The sequence below is a fragment of the Nicotiana tabacum genome, chromosome 5 (assembly GCF_000715075.1).
Source record: "Nicotiana tabacum cultivar K326 chromosome 5, ASM71507v2, whole genome shotgun sequence".
Lineage (NCBI taxonomy): Eukaryota > Viridiplantae > Streptophyta > Magnoliopsida > Solanales > Solanaceae > Nicotiana > Nicotiana tabacum.
Window position 1 is genome coordinate 101,258,392 of NC_134084.1, and position 25,723 is coordinate 101,284,114.

At 34.7% G+C, this 25,723-nt stretch overlaps 1 protein-coding gene across 2 annotated transcripts; it reads right to left on the reverse strand.

Moving 5' to 3' along the window:
- Window positions 1-22,115: 22,115 nt before the first annotated feature.
- On the reverse strand, window positions 22,116-25,209 carry LOC107780337 (homeobox-leucine zipper protein HAT14-like). Of its 2 annotated transcripts, none has more exons than XM_016600861.2 (4): window positions 24,791-25,209; window positions 23,559-23,878; window positions 22,989-23,068; window positions 22,116-22,781 (listed from the first exon to the last, which is right to left on the reverse strand). In XM_016600861.2, exons 1-4 carry the CDS (start codon window positions 25,098-25,100, stop codon window positions 22,478-22,480), a joined length of 1,014 nt encoding a protein of 337 aa, XP_016456347.1. In that variant the 5' UTR covers window positions 25,101-25,209; the 3' UTR covers window positions 22,116-22,477. The 2 variants fall into 2 exon arrangements, with proteins under 2 accessions (XP_016456347.1, XP_016456346.1); XM_016600860.2 differs by having other exon boundaries at window positions 23,559-23,881; window positions 24,791-25,207.
- Window positions 25,210-25,723: the final 514 nt, after the last annotated feature.

Sequence of the window (25,723 nt, forward strand, 5' to 3'; positions counted from 1 at the left end):
GCACCCACAATCCGGAACACGTTTTATTTGATGTTTTGGGATTTGGATTCGGGTCGCATGAAATGCACACCCAGGCTTAAGAAAGTAAAATATTAAACACGCGCCTAAAGAGATTATCGCGTTATTATTTTGGGGAAGACCGTGAAATTTGCTAAACGGTCCTTCCGAATTCTAATTAAACCATACATTTTGTGAGGGCCCCGCAATCTATACGTTTTATTTGGCGAGGCTCGTCTCATTTTTATTTTTAAAGGATAAACCTACAATGACTATATTTTCTATTAAGTTCGTCTCTAAAATAAAAGAAAATCTCTTAATTATTTACATGCTGAAAAACGTAACTTATTAGTTATTAGTTTACGGCTAATGCGAATGGAAAATTGCGATCGAGTTTGTACAAAAAAAAAACTACTTTCATTTTATATTCTGTTATTCAATAATACTAGAACATGAGATTGACCATAATATCAAAACAGATTAATTATTCTCCGATTAATTTAAACTAACATTATTAGATGAAGAAAGTATACATATGCAACCTCATTATTCATTAATCATTCAACTACATCTTTATACGAAGAAAGAAAAATTATATTCAACCACAAATCTAAACAGGAGGAATTCAACAGGAACAAAGCCTGATTAATATTTTATTTTTTTGCTTCAAGCCGAGATTGTACAAATGTGTACCTGGAAACAGCAGTACAAGAACAAAAGAAGGAGAAGTCAACAGCAGTAATAACACAGCAACAGCAGATTCAGCAACACCGCAAACCAGTACAGTAGGAATAGCAGAAAACCCAGGAGACTATAAACGACTCCAAGTATAGAGAAAAAGTAAAAGGCAGGAAGGTCCTGACTATTTCAGATCTTAAGCGAGGCAATGAAGCAGTAACTATTCTTTTTCAACTTCAAAACTCTCCAAAATGAATTCTGCCCTTGTATATTCAGTGTATCCAGAATGTATATCGGGTGTATACTTCTCACTCCGCCCCCTCTTTTTTTCTTCTCTCTATCTAGTTTTTCCTCTTTTTTTTTTCCACCCCTCTTTCTAAATTTTCTCTTCTATTTATAGCAAAATTTTTGAAATTTTCAGATTTGTTTTTTTATTATTTTATTATTTTTTAATTAAAAGAAATCCCACTTACAAATTGCTTTTATTTTTTTAGAAAAAGAAATCCCACCTTTATTTACTTTTATTTTTAAAATTCTAACTTTAATTACTTTATCTTATTTAAAATCCCACTTTTTATTTTTTTTAAAAGAGAATCTCACTTTATTTAACTTTTCTTTAAAAAGCAAACCACTATCTTTTCTTTTTCTTTTAAAAATGCTACTTTCAATTACTTTAAATTTTTTAAATTTTCAGATACCTTTATATTTATTTTTTAATTCCAACCTTATTTTACTTTTTAAATTTTTTAAAACTTTTTACTTTTTTTAAATTTTCTACATTCTTTTACTTTTTTTTATTTTTTTTATTTTTTTAAAATCATTTCCGAAATTTTTTTATTTTTTATTTTTTTAAAATCATTTCCGAAATTACTATATATATATATTTTTTAAAATAAAAATAATAAATAAAATAAAATATTTTCGGATTTTTTTTATATATATAAAAAACAAAAAATAAAACTATTAATAGTGATAATTCACTTTTTATTTTTTATTTTTTCGGTTTTGTTTTGTGTTGGACAAAAATGAAGAAGGGGTGTTGGGTTAATGGAGCGGACCGGGTCGACCCGGTTTGAAACGGACCGGGTCATGGGGAAAGTTGGGCAATTATTTGGGCCTGTGGTTTGAAATTGAAGAAGTGGCCCAATCCGATTTTTCTTTGTATTTTTGTTCTCTTTTCTTCTTTTATTTTTCTAAAACTAAATTATAAAAGTACTTAAATTATTATTAAGAACTAAATTAAGTTATAAAAGCGCAAATTAACTTCCAATAACAATTAACGCACAATTAAGTAATAATTAAGCATAAAATTGTTCATTTGGACATTAAATGCTAAAAATGCAAAAGATGCCTATTTTTGTATTTTTTATTAATTTAACAAATAAACATGCATAGACAAACATACAAATAGTTACACAAAATATCACAAAAATTGCACACCAAGAAAAATTATTTTATTTTTGAATTTTTTGGGAGTAATTCTCATATAGGGCAAAAATCACGTGCTTACACTAACGAGTTTTCTTTAGATTGTCGTGGGTGTAGTGGCTGCAGTCTGGGATGATAGATTAAGGGCATGTCCTCGGGTGGGGCAGAGTGTGGGACCGGGGTCAGGGGAGGGACGGGAGGCAGGGGAGGTAGAGGGGGCAAGGGAGCCTATAGGTTGAGAATCGGGTCATGGAACATAGGTTCACTAACGAGTAAGTCTATAGAGTTGGCGAAGATCCTTCAGAAGAGAGATTAATATAGCAGGTGTCCAAGAGACTAGGTGGGTTGGATCGAGGGCAAAAAATACAGATGGGTATAAGTTGTGGTACTCTGGAGTCCGGAGAGGTAAGAATGGAGTGGGTATCCTGGTAGATAGCCATCTTAGAGAGTCAGTGGTAGAGGTTAGGCGGGTGAATGATAGACTAATGACTATTAAATTGGTGGTGGGTAAGTGTACTTTAAATGTCGTTAGCGCGTACGCGCCACAAGCAGGCTTGGATGAGGAGATTAAAAGGCGCATTTGGGAGGGGTTGGATGACATCGTTCGTAGTATTCCCCCTTCTAAGAGGTTATTCATAGGAGGGGATTTCAATGGTCATATTGGGTCGTCTGCAGGTGGTTATACTGAGGTGCATGGCGGCTTTGGTTTCAGGGAGCAAAATGGAGGGGGCACTTCGCTGTTGGACTTTGCCAAGGAATTCGATCTAGTGATTGCAAACTCAAGTTTTCCGAAGCGGGAGGAGCATTTGGTTACTTACCAAAGTTTGGTGGCAAAGACTCAGATTGACTATCTCCTCCTCATGAGATGCGACAGAAGGTGGTGCGAGGATTGCAAGTTTATCCCAGGAGAGACCCTTGAAACGCAACATAGGCTGTTGGTGATGGACATTGGTATTATGATAAGGAGGAAGAAGAGGTCAGTACGAGGCCGCCCAAGGATTAGGTGGGGCACCTTGACTAAGGATAAAGCTCAGGAGTTGGAAGAAAGGTTATCAGCAATGGGAGCTTGGAGAAGTAGTAGGGACGCAAACACTATGTGGTCGACGACGGTGGACTATATAAGGAAGACGGCGAGAGAGGTGTTAGGGATATCTTCGGGCCGCACCGGTGGCCACAAATGATACTGGTGGTGGAATGCAGTTGTCCAAGGTAAAATGGAAGCAAAGAAGGCGGCTTACCTGCGGTTAGTAGGGAGCACTGGCTAGGAGGAGAAGAGAGCGAACAGTGAGAGGTATAAGGTAGCTAGGAAGGAGGCGAAGATGTCAGTAACGGAGGCTAAGACGACATCTTTTGCTCGTTTGTATGAGGAACTAGGGAACAAAGGCGGGGAGAAGAAGTTATTCCGACTCGCTAAGGTGAGAGAGAGGACGGATCAAGATCTGGACCAAGTGAGGTGCATAAAAGATGATGACGACAAAGTTTTGATGGAGGATGACCAGATTAAGAGGAGATGACAGACCTACTTTCATAAACTTCTAAATGAAGAAGGGGGTCAGGATATTGTACTAGGTGAATTGAGAAATGCCGACAGTCCCCATGAATTAAGTTATTGTAGGGACATTGAGGTCGATGAGGTCATAGAGGCAACGCATAAGATGAGGAGGGGCAGAGCTACCGGGCCAGACGAAATTCCGGTTGAACTTTGGAGGTGTGTGGGTAGAGCAGGCTTGGAATGGCTTACTGGGTTGTTTAATGTTATATTCAAGACTAATAGGGTGCTTGAAGAGTAGAGGTGGAGTACAATGGTTCCGTTGTATAAGAATAAAGGCAATATCCAGAGCTGTAACAACTATAGGGGTATCAAATTACTGAGTCATACCATGAAAGTCTGGGAGAGTGGTAGAAATGACAGTGAGAAGGACGGTGTCTATTTCAGACAACCAGTTCGGGTTCATACCGGGGCGATCTACCACATAAGCTATCCACCTTATTAGGAGGATGGTGGAACAATACAGGGATAAGAAGAAGGATCTCTACATGGTGTTTATTGATCTAGAGAAAGCGTACGACAGGGTTCCTAGGGAGGTCTTATGGAGCTGCTTAGAGGTTAAAGGGGTTCCGGTTTCCTACATTATGGTGATTAAAGACATGTATGATGGAGCTAAGACTCGGGTTAGGACAGTAGGTGGCGACTCCGAGCATTTTTTGGTTGTTATGGGGTTGCACCAAGGGTCTGCGTTCAGCACTTTCCTTTGCCCTGATGATGGATGCACTAACTCAGCATATTCAAGGGGAGGTGCCATGGTGCATGCTATTTGCTGATGATATAGTTCTAATTGACGAGACACGAGGCAGCGTCAATGAGAGGCTAAAGGTTTGGAGACATGCCCTTGAGTTTAAAGGTTTCAGGTTGAGCAGGACGAAGACGGAATACCTGGAGTGCAAATTTGGGGCCGAGCCGACGGAATCGGGAGTGGAAGTGAGGCTTGACTCTCAAGTCATTCCTAAGAAAGATAGTTTCAAGTACCTTAGGTTAGTTATTCAGGGGATCGGGGAGATCGACGAGGATGTCACACACCGTATAAGGGTGGGGTGGATAAAGTGGAGGTTAGCGTCGGGAGTCCTGTGTGACATGAAAGTGCCACCGTTACTAAAAGGTAAGTTTTATAGAGCAGTGGTTAGGTCTGCCATGTTGTATGAGACCGAGTATTGGCCGATTAAGAACTCACACATCCAGAAGATGAAAGTAGCAGAGATGAGGATGTTGAGGTGGATGTGCGGGCATACAAGGATGGATAAGATTAGGAATGAAGATATTCGAGAGAAGGTGGGCGTGACCCCCATAAAGGACAAGATGCGGGAAGCAAGACTCAGATGGTTCGGGCACATTCAGAGGAGGAGCACTGATGCACCGCTGAGGAGGTGTGAACGACTGGTTGTGGTGGGCACGAGGAGAGGTAGAGGGAGACCTAAGAAGTATTGGGGAGAGATGATCAGGCAAGACATGGCGCGACTTAGGATTACTGAGAACATGGCCCTTGACAGGGAATTGTGGAGGTCGAGCATTAAGGTTGTAGGTTATGGGGAAGTTGTGAATATTTCTACAACGCACTAGAGTGAGACTAGCCAGTTGGGAGTTAGTTTTAGGATGCTACTGGTCAGCTACTGATGTAGCGCTTTATCTGCTGGATATTATTATACCTTCCATCTTTCTCGTATTTCCTATATTTCTTATATTGCTGTTATTTTGTTATTTTATGTTATGTTATTTTATGTTATTTTATTATGAGTCTATTGATAGTACTAATATATCGTCTCTTGTTGCTTTCTTGAGCCGAGGGTCTCCTGAAAACAACCTCTCTGCCCTACGGGGTAGTGGTAAGGTCTGTGTACATATTACCTTCCTCAGACCCCACTTATGGGATTATACTAGGTCGTTGTTGTATATGGTATAGGAATGAAAATTTCCCTTTACAAAAACATCCAAATGGGCTCAAGGTCGTAATGGGCCTCCAAACTGGTGATTTGAAGCCCATTCTCTGGTAGAACTTGTAAATATGTTTGGACCTCACCATGCTGATGATAACTGATCTAAAACTGTACTACATAATTGATGCCATTAGGCCCATTCGACCATCATTACAATTTGAGTTGAACAATATATTGCCCTGATGTTGTTGCACCAAATTTTCTGGAGTAATTGTATACATATGCCCCTGGTAGAAATGGCACCAGGTAGCGTTACTATTTAGAAATTAGCCAGTTTGTCTTGAATTTTAGTTTTCCAAATCAAATTTTTATGACAAAATAAGTACGGACCGTCCTAAAAATGGCTCTTTGTGTACTTCCCCTCATGTGGTTCATTCTTTTCCTACCATGACTAAACTTGCAAGAAGACACAATGCTTTCATTAAGTAACTTTACCCCAATTGGATGGAGATATGAAGGAAATGCATCAGCTTTAGCATGCTAATTTCTCATAAATATGTAAAGAATGTCATGCAATATATTTGAAGAACCCTGGAAATTGCAAAGGAAGAAAGTTAATGAATATCCTGGAACGTCTGTAACTTGCACTTTTTCTTCTCTTGCACAGCAAGGGTACGTTTTCTTTTCTTTTTTCCCTTTTTGCTAGTTCTTGTGTTGGACATCATTATCAAGAAAACTTGATCCAGTTTCTAATCTCAATGATTTCGAAATTAACTCTGTTGTTAGCTTTCAGAATATATGTAACAAATAAATTTGACACGTCTTGAGCAGCATTTTAAGTAAAGAAAGAAATAAGGTCGGGGATAATATAAGATACACTATTCATAGATTAGCAGTTCAAACCCATAAAAAATACTCTTTAATTTTTTGAAAAAAGGTTTTACATTTGCCCCGGCCCATATCTAACGGTGGAGAGCGAATAGTAAAAATTGCACGGGGCGCCTTATTTGATCGTCCCTATTTAATCTATACCCACTTTTAAAAAAAGTTTTAACTTGTAGCCACGATTTAAACAACTTCAGGCCTCTTTCTCCCCCTCCTTCGTTTCTGAATGCTGAAGATAGAGAGAACAACTTATATTTGCTATTTTAGCTCTTTACAGCTAGGAATTAGCTTCTGGACCGTCCGATTCGGAAATTCTAATTTTAATTGCTATTGAAACATAAAAGCACGACTTGATTCCCTCTGCATTAGGTGAAGATGTTACTTTTCTTAATGGTCTTATTTTATAGGGAGTATGCTGTTCAAATTTCCTCATAATTCCATTATTCTAAGGCTAAAATATACAATAAATAGTAGTTAGCAACTGGATCTTAATGACAACTTGTCATTGTTGTTTTAGAACTTCAGCTCTAAGAATGCTGAAGTTCAGCAAATATAAACAAAAACTTCAGCTCCTAGAATGCTGAAGTTCAGCTAATACAAAACAAACTTCAGCCCTGAAGTTCATCACAAACGTAACAAAGCTTCAGCTAAAACATGTTGAAGTTTAACAAATATAGAATAAAGCTTCAGCTAAAACATGTTGAAGTTCAGCAAATACAGAACAAAGCTTCAGCTAAAACATGCTGAAGTTCAGCAAATACAGAACAAAACTTCAGCTAAAACATGCTGAAGTTCAGCAATTACAAACAAAAACTTCAGCCAACACATGCTGAAGTTCAACAAATACAGAACAAAACTTCAGCTACTAGAATGCTTAAGTTCAGCAATTATAAACAAAAATTTCAGCCAACACATGTTGTTTGTTTTATTGAACTTTGCCATTTGCACTATGAACTGAAGTTTTCAAGTCAGGCCAAACTTCATGTAAAAATATCTGAAGTTTTGCTACACTTCAGGCAAAAATTTTTGCTACTTCAAATCCGTATGCCTGAAGTTACGCGAAAAGTGGGTACGCTTGCAATTTATTTTGCAAAATGAGTATAAGTTAAAATGTGACCCAAAAAACGGGTATAGATGCAAATCCCCCGAGCGAAGATGTTACATTCTCTATTTTCTGTGGATGTGTTGGCGCACAATCTTTTAAATTTTTGTGAGTTCAAATTCTATTTACTGACTGTATAAAAAATATGTACATAATCAAATTATTTATCAAGTAATTAGCATATGTTATTCTCTGCAATAAACACTTGTACAAATATATACACACATACCAGACGCAACATGCTTCTACTATGTATCATTCTCTTTTATTGTCTTTCGTGGGAGGGGCAGGGGCAGGGGCAGGGGCAGGGGCAGGGGCGGGGGGATTTAGTGGCGGAAGAGTGTTTATCCGAACCTACTTCGCCGAAAAATTACGCTGTATATTATATTTTGAATCTCTTTGACATAGCTTAAAAGTATAGTTTAATAGTTAAATGAGTTCAAAAATTTTGTAAGATCATTGATTCTATTCCATTAACTACAATCTTTTTAACTTTTTCTTTTTTGAACCCCGTTAGGTTAATCCTGCATCCGCCAATGGGGAGGGGGGCAAGAATGATTAATGAGTACTGTCCACCTTTCCAGGATTTAAAAGTTCAAACAAGGTATAAGGTGGATGTCACATTTATGTTGGAAACCAATATCTTGTGAAGTAATAATAAATTAGTTACGTACTGTACTCGATCTTAACTTATCATTAATGGCTTATAGTGAAAACTCTCCCTTGATTTTTCTGATCTCTGTAAATATGTTCTTTGTACCTCATTGAGCCATTATTTTCCTTACTACAGCATTTATTTCTCTTGATATATAGTTCCAGAATAGTTTCTAGCATTTGATTTGGTAAACGAGAAATTTATTTAAAAAATCTACCTTATTTCTCCAGAAATGAACATGTCATTTCAATCTATTACGTTTTGCGATCTTGTATAGGACGATATATTAAACTTATCCACATCATTTTTTTGCTCTATATTTAGTACTCGATGACTTAGTAATATTTTTGTTTGCATATGCTGTTATAACAGGCAAATAAACTTCTATTGATTTTCGTCTGTAAATTTGTATGAACTATACCGTTTTAATGTACCTTTTCACAATTTTCATAAATTTTCCAATTTTAGCATGTATATTTATTTTTAAAGATATATATGCCTCGTGTCTTGAGCACCCTCATATAATAAACGGAAAAGGGCCTAAAATGCCCTTTTACTATATGAAATAGGTCAGGCTAGTCCTCCGTTAAAAGTTGGTCTCTATTCTGCCCTTGCAGTCAACAAATGGGCTCGTATATGCCCTTCATCACTAACAGGAGACTCATAAAGCCACGTGGAATATATGTGAGGATAAATTAGACCTAGTTCGAATTGTACATGAGCATATATGAGTCAGTTATAATAGTCATTTCTCAAACACTTCACAACTCCATATTAGTTTACTTAGACACCTATTTGATAACACCAAACTAATTGTCACAGCAAATAAAAGCTAAGTCATAGACACGGACATTCAAATAAACGGCAATGACTTCATTAAATCCCTGTACAAAAACATAAAGCTTCATCACATAATAAAAGGCAACAATTAAGCCACAATAACACTAACATTACATATCATTTCCCACTGATCCAAAGAACATAACAAGACATCCTAATATCACACACATGAAAATCTACATCTTCTTCCGAAATTTAGCATCAAGCACAATTGAGTACTCTAAATCGGTCACTTTCTTCATTAGGACATTTCTTTCCAATTCCAAGGCTTCTATTCCTCCATGATCGACGAGCGTCATAACATTCTCAAGATCAAATTTTCTTTTGGAGAGCATTTCTTTCACAGATTAGAGTTTCCTTTTCCTTCTTTAAACTGCATATGAGATTTGAAACTCTAGGATGAAGCTCTTCATCTTGCCATTCCCAATAGGAATATTTTTCATCCTAAAAATCAAAAATAAATAAAACAGATTTACAAGTAAATCGGAATAACTAAAAGAATCTATCAAAAAAATTTCTTACCTCATGCTTCAGGCACTTGAAAAACCTTCTCCCAGCATTTAAAGGTGTCCATGCCATGAAATAATTGGCATTAAGTCCGTAATGACACCTCCTATTTGACCCCTTTGAGCTACTAGAACATTCCGACATTGTCTTTTATTGTCTTTTGTTATGGTTCGATCCATTTGAGCTACTAGGATTTAATGAAGTCATTACCGTTCATTTGAATGTTTGTGTCTATGACTTAGTTTATTTGCTGCGATAATTAGTTTGGTGTTGTCAAATAGGTGTCGAAGTAAACTGATATGGAGTTGTGAATTGTTTGAGAGATGACTATTATAGCAGACTCATATATGCCCCTATACAATTCGAACTAGGTCTAACTTGCACTCACATATATTTCCACGTGGCTTTATGAGTCTCCCGTTAGTGATGGATGGCATATATGAGCCCATTTGTTAACGGTAACGGCGGAATAGAGACCAACTTTTAACGGAGGGCTAGCCTGTCCTATTTCATATAGTAAAGGAGCATTTTAGGCCCTTCTCCGTATAATAAATGAAATTTCGCACTACTTATCCTTCTGTTATTAAACATTATACCCTATTATATTGATAGCAGACTAGAAGAAAAGAATTTATTTGCAATTTTCCGGTAACTTGAGAATCCAATTTACTCTTTGAATTTTGCAATCATTATTTTAAAATATTTTGTCACTAATTTGATAGATGGAAGTATGGATCTTAAAGCTTTTAAAATTTCACTAACCGGCCTTCTGACATATAACGATACTAGTTTCTCGGCACGTGCGTTGCACCTGTATTCCTAATTATGTAAACAAAATTATAAAATAATGACTAAATTATTAAACTAAAGCTTTGAGCAAATAATTATAAGTTTATTTGAATGACCAATATCGTGGAACGTCATATCGTGACTTGTTTGTCTAGATCACGATGACCAGATACCGTCTAATAGCCAATTTGACCAAGCTTCTAAAATCAGTTTATTTTGAAAAGTATTTTTCTCAAAAGTGCGTGTAAAAAAGTACTTTTTGTGAGAAACAGTTTGTGTTTGACTAATTAATTTGAAAAATACTTTTGAGCAACAATTAGTATTTGGGCTTTTAAAAGAAATTTTCATAAAGCACTATCTTTTAGTAGTAATTAGCCATCTATAAATACCATTTGCTATATTACGGATTATAGATACCTTTTATGTGGTTGTATGATGTATTTGATGTATTTAAGCTATTGTATTCATGAATATAATAACAAAAATAGGCGTGAATCAGGGAAGTCTAGCTAATCAGTTGTTGTATTCGAGTGTATTCGGTTGTATTCATGGCATGAAATATGGGATTACAGCTGGATAGATTACTGTATTCGACTGTATTCACGGCGTGAAACAGGGGATTACACTGTTTTAAAACGAAAAGTGTATCAATTAACATAATAGACTACTAATATAACTCAACAAACTCAATTATAACACACAAAATTTGTATTTTCGGTTATAAAAAAGATTCTCAACTGGGAAACCCTCCAAAAACATAGCAATCTTTAGAGAAATTATATAATATATCTGAATACATAAATTATATTAATTGAAAAAAACATATGAATACATAGAATACAACGAGATACATTGAAATACAATGAAAAAAAAGACAGTGAATAAAATAAAATACACGGAATACAGTGAGATACATTGAATTACAATGAAAAAAAAGACAATGAATACAATGAAATACATGAAGCCACTCCGACGAATCTGTGGCGGCCTAAGAGGAGAATTGGTTCGAAAGCTTTGTAACGAAGGATTTCAGGTTGGACTACTCGATTGGGGCGCCGTTGATTTTGATGAGGCCTTTCCACTCCTAGGGCTTGATTTCCATGGCCATTACTTTGATTTCGATGGTCGTTGCTTTGATTTCGAACCTCCATATGAAAGAATGACAGATCTAAACAATACACTCTATAGGGATAAAGAACTCATAATTACAAAAACAAGCCCTTGAATGACTTGGGAGTGAATGGATAAACATACACTCGAGAAGAGAAGCAGGTGAACAAGAAATTCTCCATAGGATTCTAACTTAGGCCAGCCAATCTCCTTGTAATTAGAACCAAACTGTTCGCAATTGACTTAAGCCAGTCAATCTTCTTGGGTTGTGATTTTTTGCTTGCTTGCCGGTGAAGATCCGATGAATTTAGCCGAAGAATTTTTCGACGAGGAGACTATTCGCAATTGATAAGTGTAGTGAAATTCTGGTGGGTATTAAGATAAAGGGTTATGTTTTACAATGGGCCGTATCAAAGTAGAGAGAGAAAGAAAATAGTGTAACTGATTAGCGTATTTAGTGGCTTAGGGCTAGGAGGTAACCAAAATTAAATATTTTGATATAAACCTTAAAAAGTATCTATAGAATATAATTTTTTTAAATGATATTTATTTAAAATAAATAAGGTGTTAACCTTTGCTATAGGAGGTAAAAATTCCTACTTTTAAGTGTACTTTTCTCAAAATATTTTTGGGAAGAAGTTATTTTTTTCTGCTTCTCAAAAACTTCTTCTACTCAAAAGTATTTTTTTCCTTTTAAAGGTTTGGCCAAACACCTCAACTTTGAAAAAATAGCACTTTTGTCAATAACAGCAAAAAAATCACTTTTGGCCAAAAAGAAACTTGCCCGAACAGGCTATAAATGATAATGAACAATAAAGATTAATTAGACAAATGAGCTTTTTTAAAAATATATTGAATGTATGACGTAAAAACATGTAATGAAGTGGATCTCATCTAATTAATACTTTCTTATAGATGATATTCCCGGTGTAAGTTCCTTTTCTTCAAGTCAGATGTTGTATTATCACTACAAGGACTATTGTTAATGAAATTGATATCCTCTCTTAAAAGTGTATGTAAAGAGGATCATGTAAAAAAATGAGTGTCGGATACAAATCAACATTGAAGAATGTCTGTCCATGTGCTTTACTTCCCCCGTCCCATTTTAATTGTTGTTTTAACTCAAAAAAATATTCCAAAATAATTGCCAACTTAGGAATTCAAAATTAAATTTATCAATTATTTCCAACTATACTGTTAGTATTAAAGTATTACTCCCTCCGTTTCAAGAAAAATAATACTTTTCGAATTGCGAGAGTCAAACTTATTAACTTTGACCATAAATTCATATATATAATCTTTAAGTTTTTTTTAAAGGAATAGCTTACTAAGTTACCTCTATATTTAGTAAACTATATTTTTTATTTTATTTTTTCTAAATGGACATTAAAAGAGCTAAAGCTGCAATTAGACGGAAGGAGTATTTATCTTCATTGGAAAAAGAGAGAAATGCATGAAAATAAAATATTATGCTTCATAGTTTCATAAATAGCAAAAGCTAGAAAATATCAAGAGTTTAGAAGAACACTATTCGAACTGAAAATTGACATTATTTTGTTCAATTTGTAAATTAGTTAGGGATCAGAATATCTTACAAGTTACAATGATATCTCCTCTCTCAACAAAATACAAATTGTAAATTGTTTAATGCTCACTGTTAGGAGTGACAATTTGAGTCCAAACTCATCTAACCCGCCCAACTAATCCAGAGATTAATGGGCTGGGTTACAAACATTTTAGCTCATGAGTCAATTTGGGTTGAGCCCAAATTAACCCATTATTTTTTATAGCCCATTCTGACCCATTTAACAGTCCAAATACAACCTATGAAACTCACCAAAAACAAAAGATCTCAACCCAACTTATCTAGAAATTTACTTAGTTGCCCCAATTTTTTTTTATTTTTATTTTCAATTTTTTTTCTGCACCACCCATCCATCCCTACCCCCACCCCCACCCACCCCACAAACCCCCTAAAAAATTTTTTATGCTTTTTTTACTTTTTTTTATATTTTTAATTTTCTGTTTTTTGTTTTATGCACCACCCCCGCACCATCCACGCCCTCACCCCCGCAAAACCCCCTCCCCTAAAAAAATTTTACTTTTTTTTTGTATTTTCAATTTTCAATTTTTTTATTTTTCTACATCACCCACCCACCCTACCCCTACCCCCCCTCCCCTCAAAAAATTTTTTTTACTTTTTTTTTGTATTTTTAATTTTTATTTTTTTTATTTTTCTGCACCACCCACCCACAACCCCCGCCAAAACCCCTCAATTTTTTTTTTTACTTTTTTTTTATAATTTCAATTTTCTGTTTTATATTTTTTTCGTTTTTCTGCACCATCCACCCACCCCAACCCCCCAACCCCACCCATAAAATATTTGTCAGCTCACATATTTTAAGGTAAAAGATTTTTTTTTATTCAAGATGAGCATGGTTCTAAAACATGGGTCAAGTTGGGCGGGTTGGATTATGACCCATTGTTTAGCCCATCTTGACCCAACCCATCTTAACCTAAATACACTTTAGACTGGGTTGGGCAATGACTCATTTATTGACCTAACCCATCTTGACCCGCCCAAATTCAGCTCAACCCGCCCATTTGCCACCCCTACAGTCACTGCAAATACTCGCTTTATCAGATCCATGTGAACACGTTAAAATTCCAATTTTGTAGCTCTGAGGTATTCCCATCAAACCAGGTGGAACAATATGTGGAATTTGGAGAATTACCAATATTTGTGACAACTCTTTTGACCTTTACAAACACTTTGATTTTGCTTAGATTTTTGTATAGAGATTTAAGGATAGTTTATGTCTGATATGAGTTGCTTGTTATTAGCAGCATTGCTTGGGTAATACAAATTATTTTTCTTTGATATTACTCATCTAAGTTTGTTTCTCTTTGTAGACATAATAATAGAGAAAATTATACTTCCTCCGTTTCAAAATGATTATTTTACTCAATCTTTTTGAACAAAGGAGGTAGTAATTATTCATGGTTGTTTCAAATATTAAGCCTGGATAATTGATATCTAGAGCTTTATAAATAGGGCTTAATTCCCCAGCACCTACTTCATGTGGATTTGCATGACGACTTAATGTATTTGTCAAGTGCTTTTCTCAGATTATTAGATATTGCTATTGTAGAGGGACATTTTTTTTAGTTCTCACCAATATCTGAAGTAAAATAAGTAACACTAAGGTTTAAATTTTTTAGGGGAAATGGACTATATTTGCAGCAATGTGATGATGATGTGAGCACGTTATTTTTGTTTACACGACAATTACTCCAAAAGAAATCGAAAAATAAAACAAATGGTTTTGTTGTACAATTTTTGGAGTTTACGTGGCACTTTTGGCAGTTATTCGTAGTTTTGTTTGTGATTGTTTAGTTTTGTCAAATAAAAATACAAAAAATATATGTCGCGTGTGAGTTTAGGATATCGTTCTACCATTAGGAATTAATCAAACCATAATTTGGTTTTAAAAAGAAAAATCACAAAAAATATGCATCTTTTATTCTATTTGTTGTCATTGAGTGATTTTATTTTAATTAAATGTTTAATGTGTGTGATAATTGTTGTTTAAGTATTAATTAATATTTGTATAGTTTTATTTTGATTTTACAATTTAGTTAGGAATTTTATTTAGAAATTAAAAGAAGGAAAAGAAAGGAGTTTAAATTGAAGAAAACCCGGATTTGGGCTCATGTCAAACCAAAGAAAATCAGGCCCAAAGCTATACATTGACCCAGTCCTTGGCCCAGCCCCTCAGACGAACGAAACAACGTCATTTCGGGAGCTTTGATCTGAGCCGTTCATCTCCCTTGATCCCACGGTCTTAAACACGCCTCATAGCCCGACCCGTTCCCGTTTGAGATCGACCCAGTCTCACGTTTTAAACCACACGACGTCGTTCCCATTGACGAAAGGATCCTGGCCATTTATCCCACTTGATCCAACGGCCAGGATCAAACAACCCACCCCGTATATAATTCCTCATCCCTCACCCCGCACCCCCGAGCCAGACCACCTCCCCCAACTTCGTCTCCCTCACCAAACCCAAACCCCTTAGAACCCTAGCACCGCCCCCCTTTCCCCTCACCGTAAACCCGGCGGCAACAACGCCGGTGACCACCAGACTAACACCCCTAGTACACCTCGACCCCCTGAACATGGATCCACAAGCCATGGGTCTCGAATCTTCCCCCACCGTCTCGAATCTTCGTTTGAAGATTTGAGCCGGACCCCAACCCATACCAAACCCCCCCAAATCCATGCCAGGTACTCCCCTGACCTCCCTCGTGACCAAACCAAGCTTGGTTTGGTCCGAATCTAACCAGAAAACCTCGAGTCCCAAATCCGTCCTAAGAACCCTAGAAATCCAAAAACTGAGTTGTTGTCCAATTAAACAAGATGTTTGGGGTCTAATAGACCTTAATCGAAGTGTTCTCAGTTGAGAACACTTTGATTAAAGTCCATTCAAACCCCAAAAGAGGTTCGATTCAAAGTCCGAGGCAGGGTCAATTCTTTAAGGTATTTCTTTTTCTTTTCCTTGTCAGTTCATGTTGCTTGTTATGATTAAATGTTGGTTCATGTGTCCAAATGTTTAGTTAATTTATTTTGTATTTTTTGTGTCAACTATTCTGTCCATTTTGCCCGGACCTTTTATTTGGTCGAGTTTTTCTCTATTTAACTGATTGGGTGTATGTGTGTAAACCATATAATCGATTGAAAATGAATTTGGTCGATTAATTAGTTTCGGGGTTAATTTTGTTTTGACAGTACAATTTGAACCCCCTGTGATTACTGTTCGATTCTGATTCATTGGGTATTGATTGAATGTGTGGTAATTCGCCTAGTCGTTTCGATATATGTCGTCAATTAGTTTCAGCTTTGAATGATAATAATTTGACTCATGTTGTTTGTTTTCTGCTGAAGTTGTTTGAATCCATTTAAGAATTGAGTATAGCTGCTTGCAGTTTGTTCAGTTTGAATCAGAAATCATTTAAGGACTGGTTTATAGCTGCAGTTTGGTATAGATTTCAGAATTTAGTTTGATTTGGTGGCATGTTTACTCACTTTTGACCTTGTACAGCATGTGTTTTGTCAGTTGTTAATGAATTAGAGTAGGATGGCGGCATGTGCTGTCAGGGAGTATTCATGCTGCCCATACTTGCTAATTAGAATAAGGGACATGCCACTTTAGCAATAAAAAAGGGGGCTGTCAGGGGAATCTCATGGGAGGGTTACCTTTCTTTAGTTTTTGAGTGGAAAAACAGAAAAGAGAACATGGGGGGAGTTCAGTTTTAAATGAGAGACGAACAGGCTGGAAAGAGGGGAATTCCTTTCTATAAAAACAGGAAAGTCTCCATTGGTTCAGGACGGACATTAGGAGTTCGAAAAAAGAAAGAAAAAGAGTTGAAAGAGAGGCAGAACAATCAGAAAAAGAGAGGGGTTTAGACAGTTTTCAGCCATCAAAAACCTCTCTAAAAAATCTATCTCCCTTTAAGTTTTCAGCAGATAAAGAATCAGAAATAGAGGGGATTTGTGGTCGGACCAAGAGTCTAGAACCAGAAACTGGGCAAAGACCTAAGATTTTAAAACCAGAAAAAGGATATAGAGAGAGTGGTTTCTGTATAAAGAGAGAGTTGTTTCAAGTTCGGTTGAGTCTTTTTGGTGTTGATTTTTGCTGTTGGGTTTACAAATCATTTCGGGCTTTGTTGGAGTGTTGTTTTCTGTTTTGGAATTGGTTGCTGTTAGTTTGAATCTGCTGTTGCTGCTGTGACTTAGTGCTGTTGCTGCTGCCATTTCTTTGCTGCTGTTGATTTTTTCTACTTTCCCCTTCTTCTTGTTGTTTCAACATCCAGGTACACGGTTTAAGCTCACCCTGATGTAACTTTGAATTTGAATGAAATGAAGCCACATTCCTGATCTGAGCATGTTCTACACGCTTGTAGTTATGAGCATTCAACTGATTTGTAGTTGTTCAATATTTAGTTTGTTAGGAAGTGGTTTGCTGTGAGCTTTGTTATCAGTAACCTACTATGGACTGAAAACTGATTTTTAGTTTAAATTCATGCTAGATGTTGTAGTTAAATTTAGAATAGGAAACCAATATTCTTCCACTTGTCTCTACATTTATAGCTCCTGTACATTTAGCTGTTGAACATCAAAGGTTAACTAAAACAGGCAAATGATTTTGGAATCTGTAATTCCCACGTGTAACGACGTATTAGTAATGAATGGAAGTTCATACATTAGCTTTGTTTTGTTAAAATCTCAATGCCAACTTCAATATGATCTCCTAGTCATTTTATTACTCTCAATAACATTACGAAACCCATAAGTAGATAATTAGGAAGGGAGTTTTTTTGTACGTACAACCAGAAATAAACAATCGGTATTTGTTAATTTGAATAGGTACGCACTACCCTTTTTTGGATGATTACTAAATGCATGACATAACTACTTAACATATTTTCATTTCCTGTAAATTAGAATTCCATTTGGGCTGGGTTTAAAGGTTTGTGACTGACTATCTTTCGTACATATTTGAGCGCAACTTTCACGTTTACGTTCGTATGGATCTAATGACTAAGAAGTTACATCCTTTTCAAACTTGCAATTAAGTAGGATCTTTCCTTATCTAGAGACAAACATAATAAAAAATGTAGTCACTGTAGGTTTATCCTTTAAAAAATGAGACGAGCCTCGCCAAGTACAGATGCAAATTGCGGGGCCCTCAATAATTGGTTGTAATAAATATTTAGATTTCTTGGGATGGGCTGTTTAGTGAACTTCACCGCTTTCCCTAAAGATAACAAACGCGTTAGACTCTTTAGGCGCGATTTAATTAAATTACATTCTTAAATTCGGGTGCGCATTTATGCGACCCAAATCCCAATCTCAGCGGAGTCGGAATGTATTAACAACCACGGGCGCATTGATTGTGACGTGGTTCGAGACGCATTTTCATGACGTTACAATTCTATAAAAAATAAATGATAATAATAAAAGCGGTTTAAACTTAATAAAAGCACATAAGTCATAACATGTATTTTAATCAGATTTTTAGCCATTATAACAATTTAAGCGACCATGCTAGAACCACGGGATTCGAGGGTACCGAACACCTTCCCTCGGGTCAACAAAATTCCTTACTTAGAATTTCTGGTTCGCAGACTTCATTTGGAAAGTCGAAAATTTCCTCGATTTGGGATTCAAGATAAATCGGTGACTTGGGACACCAAAAGCCAAACCTTTCCCAAGTGGCGACTCTAAATTAAATAAATAATCTCATTTCGAATATTGTCACTTAAATTGGAAAAACTCTTCTCGCGCATTTACTCTTCGGGGCGGGCGCGCAAAAAGGAGGTGTGACAATGATGATAATTATATTGTTAGAAAAAGTAATAGTATATGAAAACAAATAAATAATACTACTAACAATTTTTCTATAAATAATTATTTATCAATTAAATAATCAAAAGAAAAACAAACTCAAAGGAGAAATAGAGGAGATTACCGTATCTTATACTACTTAAACAAGTATAGAAACGAAAGTAACTTTACCATCATTGATAAAGCTTATTAGGCAATGAATGTAAAGAGTTTGATTTGATATTTGTTTCCTCCCTCTCCCATTAGCTTTAAGGCCAACTGTTTCACTTTTTTATTTAAAAGGCAACAACGGTTAAACATTATTCCTTCGGTCCAAAAGAAGTGTTTTTTTGACTTTTTTCTTGTAGTTCAAAATAAGTAATTTTTTTTAGATTTTAAGAATGAATTAATTATTTTTTTTCTACATTGCCCTTGGAGTAATTAATGTAGGAGTATGTGTTAGGAGTATTTATGTGAAGAGATAGTAAATATTGCTATGGTCAATTTCATTACTAATTAATGTTAAAAGGTGAATAATATGTGTGAAAACAACCAAAAAATCACTTATTTTGGACCGGAGGGAGTAATAACTAATACTCACATAATGAATTGCATCCCTTCAAATAAAATGGTATTTTTATTTAAATAGTTTAAATTATTTAAAGAGTATTTAAGTAATTTACTTTTTGAGTTTTGGGCTTCCCATAATTAGTTTTTCCAAATTATAAATCAATATTGAGAGTTAATATATTTTTAAATTTTTTTATTAAAATTTGATTAGGGCCGTAAACATTCAATTTCAATCACAATAGGTCAGACTCCTTCCCTAAATTGAATGGACACAACTTTTAAGAAAGGACACTTTAAATATATTAGCTTCTTTTTATTTTTATGCATTTCTTAAATAAAATATTTACGTCATTTAGAATGGTAATTTGGTAATTCAACTTTTAATTTATGAGCTTCCCACTTTTATAATAACTAGTCTCTGAACGCACGTGTGTATCATGTGTTAAAAGTATAAAGTTCTAATATGGGAGGATATTTTTTTAGTTTTGTAGTTATTTGCAGATATTATTTTAATTATAATATCTTTTCATAAAAGGTCGGTCAAAATAATATAGGACAACTATAAAAATAATATAGGAGATCGTTAGGGTCATTTTCTTCTACTCAAACAAGTTAGTTAAGAAAGACAAAAACTCTCTATCTCTCAGCCTGATTTAGAGCCCGTTTGGATTGACTTAAAAAAGTGATTTTTAAGTAGAAATAACTTTTAAGCCAAAAAGCAATGCCCAACTTATTGTTTTTGGCTTGTTTTAAGTAGTTTTATTTAATTTTAAGCACTTTTTAACTGTCAAACACTGAAAAAGCTAAAAATAACTTAAAAGTTGATTTGACCAGCTTAAAAGCCAATCCAAATATCCTAATTGACTGGCTAAATTAAGCGTGCACACAAAAAAAAAAAAAGAGAGAGAGAGAGAGAGATGATATATAGATGGCTAAAAATTGTGGCAACCACATTGCATTTATAAATGGTCTCAAACTTTGTTTCTTTTTTGTCTATTTTTATCTTCTTTTCCTAAATGTAGATTGTTCTGTACTATCAGTAATATAATTATTTGTGCAGTCAAACTATTCATATTACTAAAGAATATGCAATAATACGACCTACATGAGCAACACACATAAGGAAAAAGAATCTTGACTTGCGACAAAAACATACCAAGTCGTGAATAACTAAAAAAGAATGAGTGTTCATTCTTAATTATGGTTTAGTATAATAGAGGCTAAATTCTTCCACAAAAACATTTGTTTGGATGTCATCAGTTAATTAGTTCTACATCATATCACTGTATACTACATTTCTTCTAGCAAATTAAATAAACTGGCTAAACTATTTGTTATCGACTTCATATCAAAGGCTCGAGAGCTGTAGTTAAGGACAAAGAAATTATTAACTCCCCACAACCCTTGTTGATATAAACTATTTGTTATCAAACACATTACTAACTCTAGTTTTCAATTTCAACCAAATTATTTCAAATTTCAAAAGAACTTTCGTCGAGTAAAACTTAAAGAATTCTGATAACAAACATAAAACCTGAGCTCTGAATTCATTCCCATCTGAAAACCCCACATTATTCTTATAAACACTGATTGTGCACTTATTCTTTTAAAAAAAAGAACTGGAAAATATTTCCTGACTTAGCAAGCACAAATATCAAAACTTCTTTGAGCCCATAGCTTATAGCATATTATCATCTCCACACACGTCTTTGATGATACACAACTTTCAGCTCTTTGATGCATTATACTGGTACCATCTGATGTCTCTCTATCAAGAGGACGAAGATGCAACCGCAACAAAAGTAGCAATATATTCAGGGAGAGCTTTGACGTCTCTCTAGCAAGAGGACGAAGACGCAACTGCAATAAAAGTAGCAATATATTCAGGGAGAGCTTTGTGACCATTTGTATTTCGATTTGTATTTTCTCTTCTTCAAAAGTTTCATGAATTGAGTTAATAATGTAATAAGTTGCACAATTTATTAATTAATTAATTAATTAAGAATACTAAAAGTTCACAAACTCCAAAGGTGCCAGATACATTTATATTATTTAGTGCTTTTACATATTAATGTTGAAGAGATAATGTCTTTTTTAAAGAATCTAATTACGGTAGGAAGCAGAAGAGACTAGTAACTTGAATGTCAGTTACCACGAAATATTTATATTTATATAATAGAAATAGGCTCACAGTCATTGGTAATGAATTGAGCAGCAATAGATTTTCGAATATAATTGCTATACAATTTTGAATGTAGAATAATAAATAAAATACTCAAGTTTGCATAGACAATTTTGAAGAAGTCCAAAGGCCTTATTAAAAGTTGGTCATCTTAATGGGTCCCCATTCTAATTTAAATTTTTATTTATTTTTTATTTTCATTGGAATGTATATTTACCTCTTTATACATAAATATTGTTTGAATATTTTTTTAATTTAAGGGTAAAATCGTCACTCAGTCTTTGATGGGTAAATTTGTAAATTAACTTTGACTTAAGGTGTTCACATTTATAATATAGTATGAAATAATGTATTTTCGTTAATAATGCGCCTATTGAGGTTCGAACAGATGCCAGCTGAAGTCCAAATCAAAATATATTTTGATCATCTCATTAACATTAATACAGCTTAAATAAACATTTTGATAATCTTGCAAATCATATATGGAAAGTAAAAATGGTTTACACACCCAAAGCATCAGCGATACTTAATTTGGATTATTCATCGAATAAAGTTTAGGAAAAGTAACTTATTCTTTGTTCTACAACATCAATTTCGAGCAATACACAGTGTTTTTTTTTCCTCCTAATTAAAACCTCTAAAATATTCCTAGACAAACAAACTTCCTCCCAATCTTAAGTCCCTAGCTAGTTTTAAACACACCATGCATGACAAATGAAGTATAGTTTATAAGAAAAAAGAAAAAAAAGGAATCTTTAGTTGAAAATAACAACCAAGAATACCTATGTTAAAATCCTAACATGTACATTTTGTTAAATATCGCCTTACCTCTCAATATAAAACTTTTTAATGCGAATTCGAACTTTGATTGGCCCCAAATACAAATACTGAACACCGAATAAAGGAAAAAAAAGAAGATTATGAAGCAGCCTGAACATGGGCTGGTGAAAATGGGAAGGGTTCTGGTTTAGCCAGAGTAAGCGTCGTGTTTGCGGCAGCGGCGGCAGAAGCAGCTGCGGCGGAGCTAGTGGCGGTGACCACGCGCTCACAAGATGGACACATAGTGAGAGTGGTGGCAGGAAGCTGCATGTAAAAAGGTTGGGAAGATTTTAAAGCTCTTAATTCTTGAAGCTCTTTCTGCAGCCTCTTATTCTCTTCTGTCAGTGTCTCACAGCACTTCTTTAAATACTCACAATCTACCTCTGTCTGCTTCAATTTTGTCCTGCCATTTTTTCAAATTTCAATACACAGACAATAATGTAAAAATTATCAATATTGTTTAATCAATGGTAGTAGGCTAGTTATCATTTTTATCAAACTACCGAATTAATTCTAAGTGAACTTGTTGTGTACATACTTTTTACATTGTCATATACAGAACTTAAAACTAACTAAATACAGTAACTTTTAATGCTATACTAATGCTTACCTTGCTCTTCTGTTTTGGAACCACACTTCCACTTGTCTTGGACGAAGGTTTAACTGCTTTGCTAGAGCAAGCTTCTGTTTCTGCAATTACAGTTTTGTATTTTCCAAAACATCAAGAATAATACCAAGAAAATGAATTTAAGAAAATAACATCTAACATATTGTATTAAATTATTAATACTGTATAGATGATTAACGTCATGATTTTAGGATTTAACATATATAAGCTGTATAAATCAATATGTTATAGCGGACAACTAATTGCTTAATTATTCAGGTTACTTAATTCCATTTTTTTATTATCGTCTTGTAACTATATATATATATCTTTCCAATAACCTGATAGTATAAGCAGTGGCGGAGGTAGCATTTTAATTACGAATTTAATTGAGCCCATACCTTTCAATGCAGGGTATAAGTTTATGTGTAAAAATTTATAGTAATAATTATAAGAAATATAGTAGATATAAACCTATAACTTTTAAAATATAATGGGTTCAAAGCTAAGAACCTTAAAAATTGAATCAATAAAATTGAAATCCTTTATGAGTATAAGGATTCTTTGACTTACTGGATTGAGAGTGTTGTGTTCTTTGAAGCTTTCTTCAAGAAAAGCAGATTGTTCTTTTGTAAGTCTAAGCTTTTTTCTGGCTGAACCATCTTCTTCATCACTAGCTCTAGAAGAAGAATTACCCCATCTCTCTACATGATCTCCTTCACACTCTCTCTTCCCTAATAACTTATTTCCGTTTCTGTATATTGGAAAGTTCACTTGAAAAGTTGATATTGCACTGTTCGGAGATGACAGAGCCGCCCCTTCCTCAGTCTCCTCCGCCACTAACTGCCGCCGGTTCATGTCCAACACCTTTCCCGCCGGTCCAGGTTCACCAGCTACTGTTGAATAGTTCGTAATTAATATGGAGAAGTTGTTAATCATAGAGTTTAACTTAAATATAATCAAAAAAATTACTAGATAATCAAGTTTTTTTTACCAATTGTTGCAGGTAATCTACTTGCACATATTTTTTGGATTACGTGATAAAATAAAAATGACATTTGTTTCAAATAAGTCCCTACCCTTTTAAAATCATGTTCTATAAATAAGGAGGATGTTGACACTTCATATAGAGAAGAAGATCAGACAAAAATTACAACAACCAACTTTAAATAACTGTAAATAACATTCTTGCTGTATCTCCAGAATTTAAGTGTTCTACATGCCTCAAGCTCTTTTTTCAATATTTTCCTTTTCTGTCAATTTTCTAACAAAAACAGGCACAATATATCGATCAACAAACCTTAAGGAGAACATCAAAAATTATGTTTGATCTTATAAGGGATCACACAAGTGACGTGCTATAACCACAAATCTTCTCTAAACCCTAGAAGCAATAAGATTTACTTAAAAGAACAAACAAAGATGGTACATTTGATGTTTTGAAAAACCTTACAAATACAAGTATATATATATAACACAGTAACACCCATCACCAATTATAATAATTCCGACTACAAAGTATATATGCAAATTTAAAATACAAAGAAAAATTCAATATATAATATATTACATAAAGAATGAAATCTACCTATCTACACAATGTAATTTTCGAGCAAAGGCAGTGACACCCACCGTAGAAAGGGTAGCTCCACCACGGCCCATCACATACCCCCACGTGACACAACCACCCACATAATCCATATGGCAGAATCTTTTGTAGAAAACTTATAGTATATCCTAAAGCTCAAGTAGGAACAAAGAAAAAAACAAACAAGAAGAAAGAAAAATCATGAGAATTTACTCACTGTTTTCAGTGAGCCAAGGGAAGTGAAGCTGTGAAGATATGTCCCTAGAAACTGGAGAAAAAGGCAAGAGATCAAGCTGAAGCATTGGATCTGATGACCCTTTACTTACGTGACCTTCCTTTAAATCCTGGCTCCGCCTCTGCTTATTTTTTCTGCTTTTATCTTCACTGCACTTTCTTAAACCCATGCAGAACCCTAAATCTTTGCTGCTATCCATCAGCTTCTCATGTAAAGAAGAAGAAGATGATGACTTTTCAAGAAACAAAAATGATTTTGGGGTATCCCCTCCTAAGCTCAAAGCTAACTCCATGGATGAAACAGAAAAGGAACTTTTGGATATGGGAAATGGGAATTTAGTTTTGAGTTAAAAGAAGGGAGAAGAAGAAAAGGAGGAGCTGAGGGTCAATTTAAAAGAAGGGGTTGTCCAATCCTACAAGTTGTACTTACCACACAGTGAAAGATAACAGGGAATTAAATCTCAAAAGGCTCTTTAATTAAATTCTTTTTTATTTTTTCATTTTATCAGTTTGATTTGCGGAAAAGTAAAAATTGACTGGCAGATACTCGTAGAGAAGCGCACGTGAATTGATATAAATATACAACGGTTATACTTACCAAACCGTTGTATAAATCATACCAGCATATTATGCTAAGGGGTCGTTTGGTAGGGTGTATAAGAATAGTGCGGAATAATATGTATTAGTAATGCATGTATTAGTAATGTATGTATTAGTTATGCATGTATTAGTAATGCATGTATTAGTTATGCAAATATTATTTCTTATCTATTGTTTGCTGTGGTGTATTAAAATTATAATGCATTGCATAATTTTTAAAAAAAATAGTTGCTTATAAAAATGTCCTCCATATTCTCTAGCTTTAAAGAAGGACAATTTTCTCTTTAACCATGCTAATGCATGCATTAAAGCCTTG

Excerpts from the sequence above, each read along its gene's own strand:
- LOC107780337 (XM_016600860.2), bottom strand. The coding sequence starts at position 25,100 with ATGGAGTTAGCTTTGAGCTTAGGAGGGGATACCCCAAAATCATTTTTG. Across the intron at positions 23,882-24,790 it reads CCCTTGGCTCACTGAAAACA|TAGCTGGTGAACCTGGACCG; the intron begins GTGAGTAAATTC and ends ACTATTCAACAG. Across the intron at positions 23,069-23,558 it reads AACACAACACTCTCAATCCA|AAACAGAAGCTTGCTCTAGC; the intron begins GTAAGTCAAAGA and ends CTGTAATTGCAG.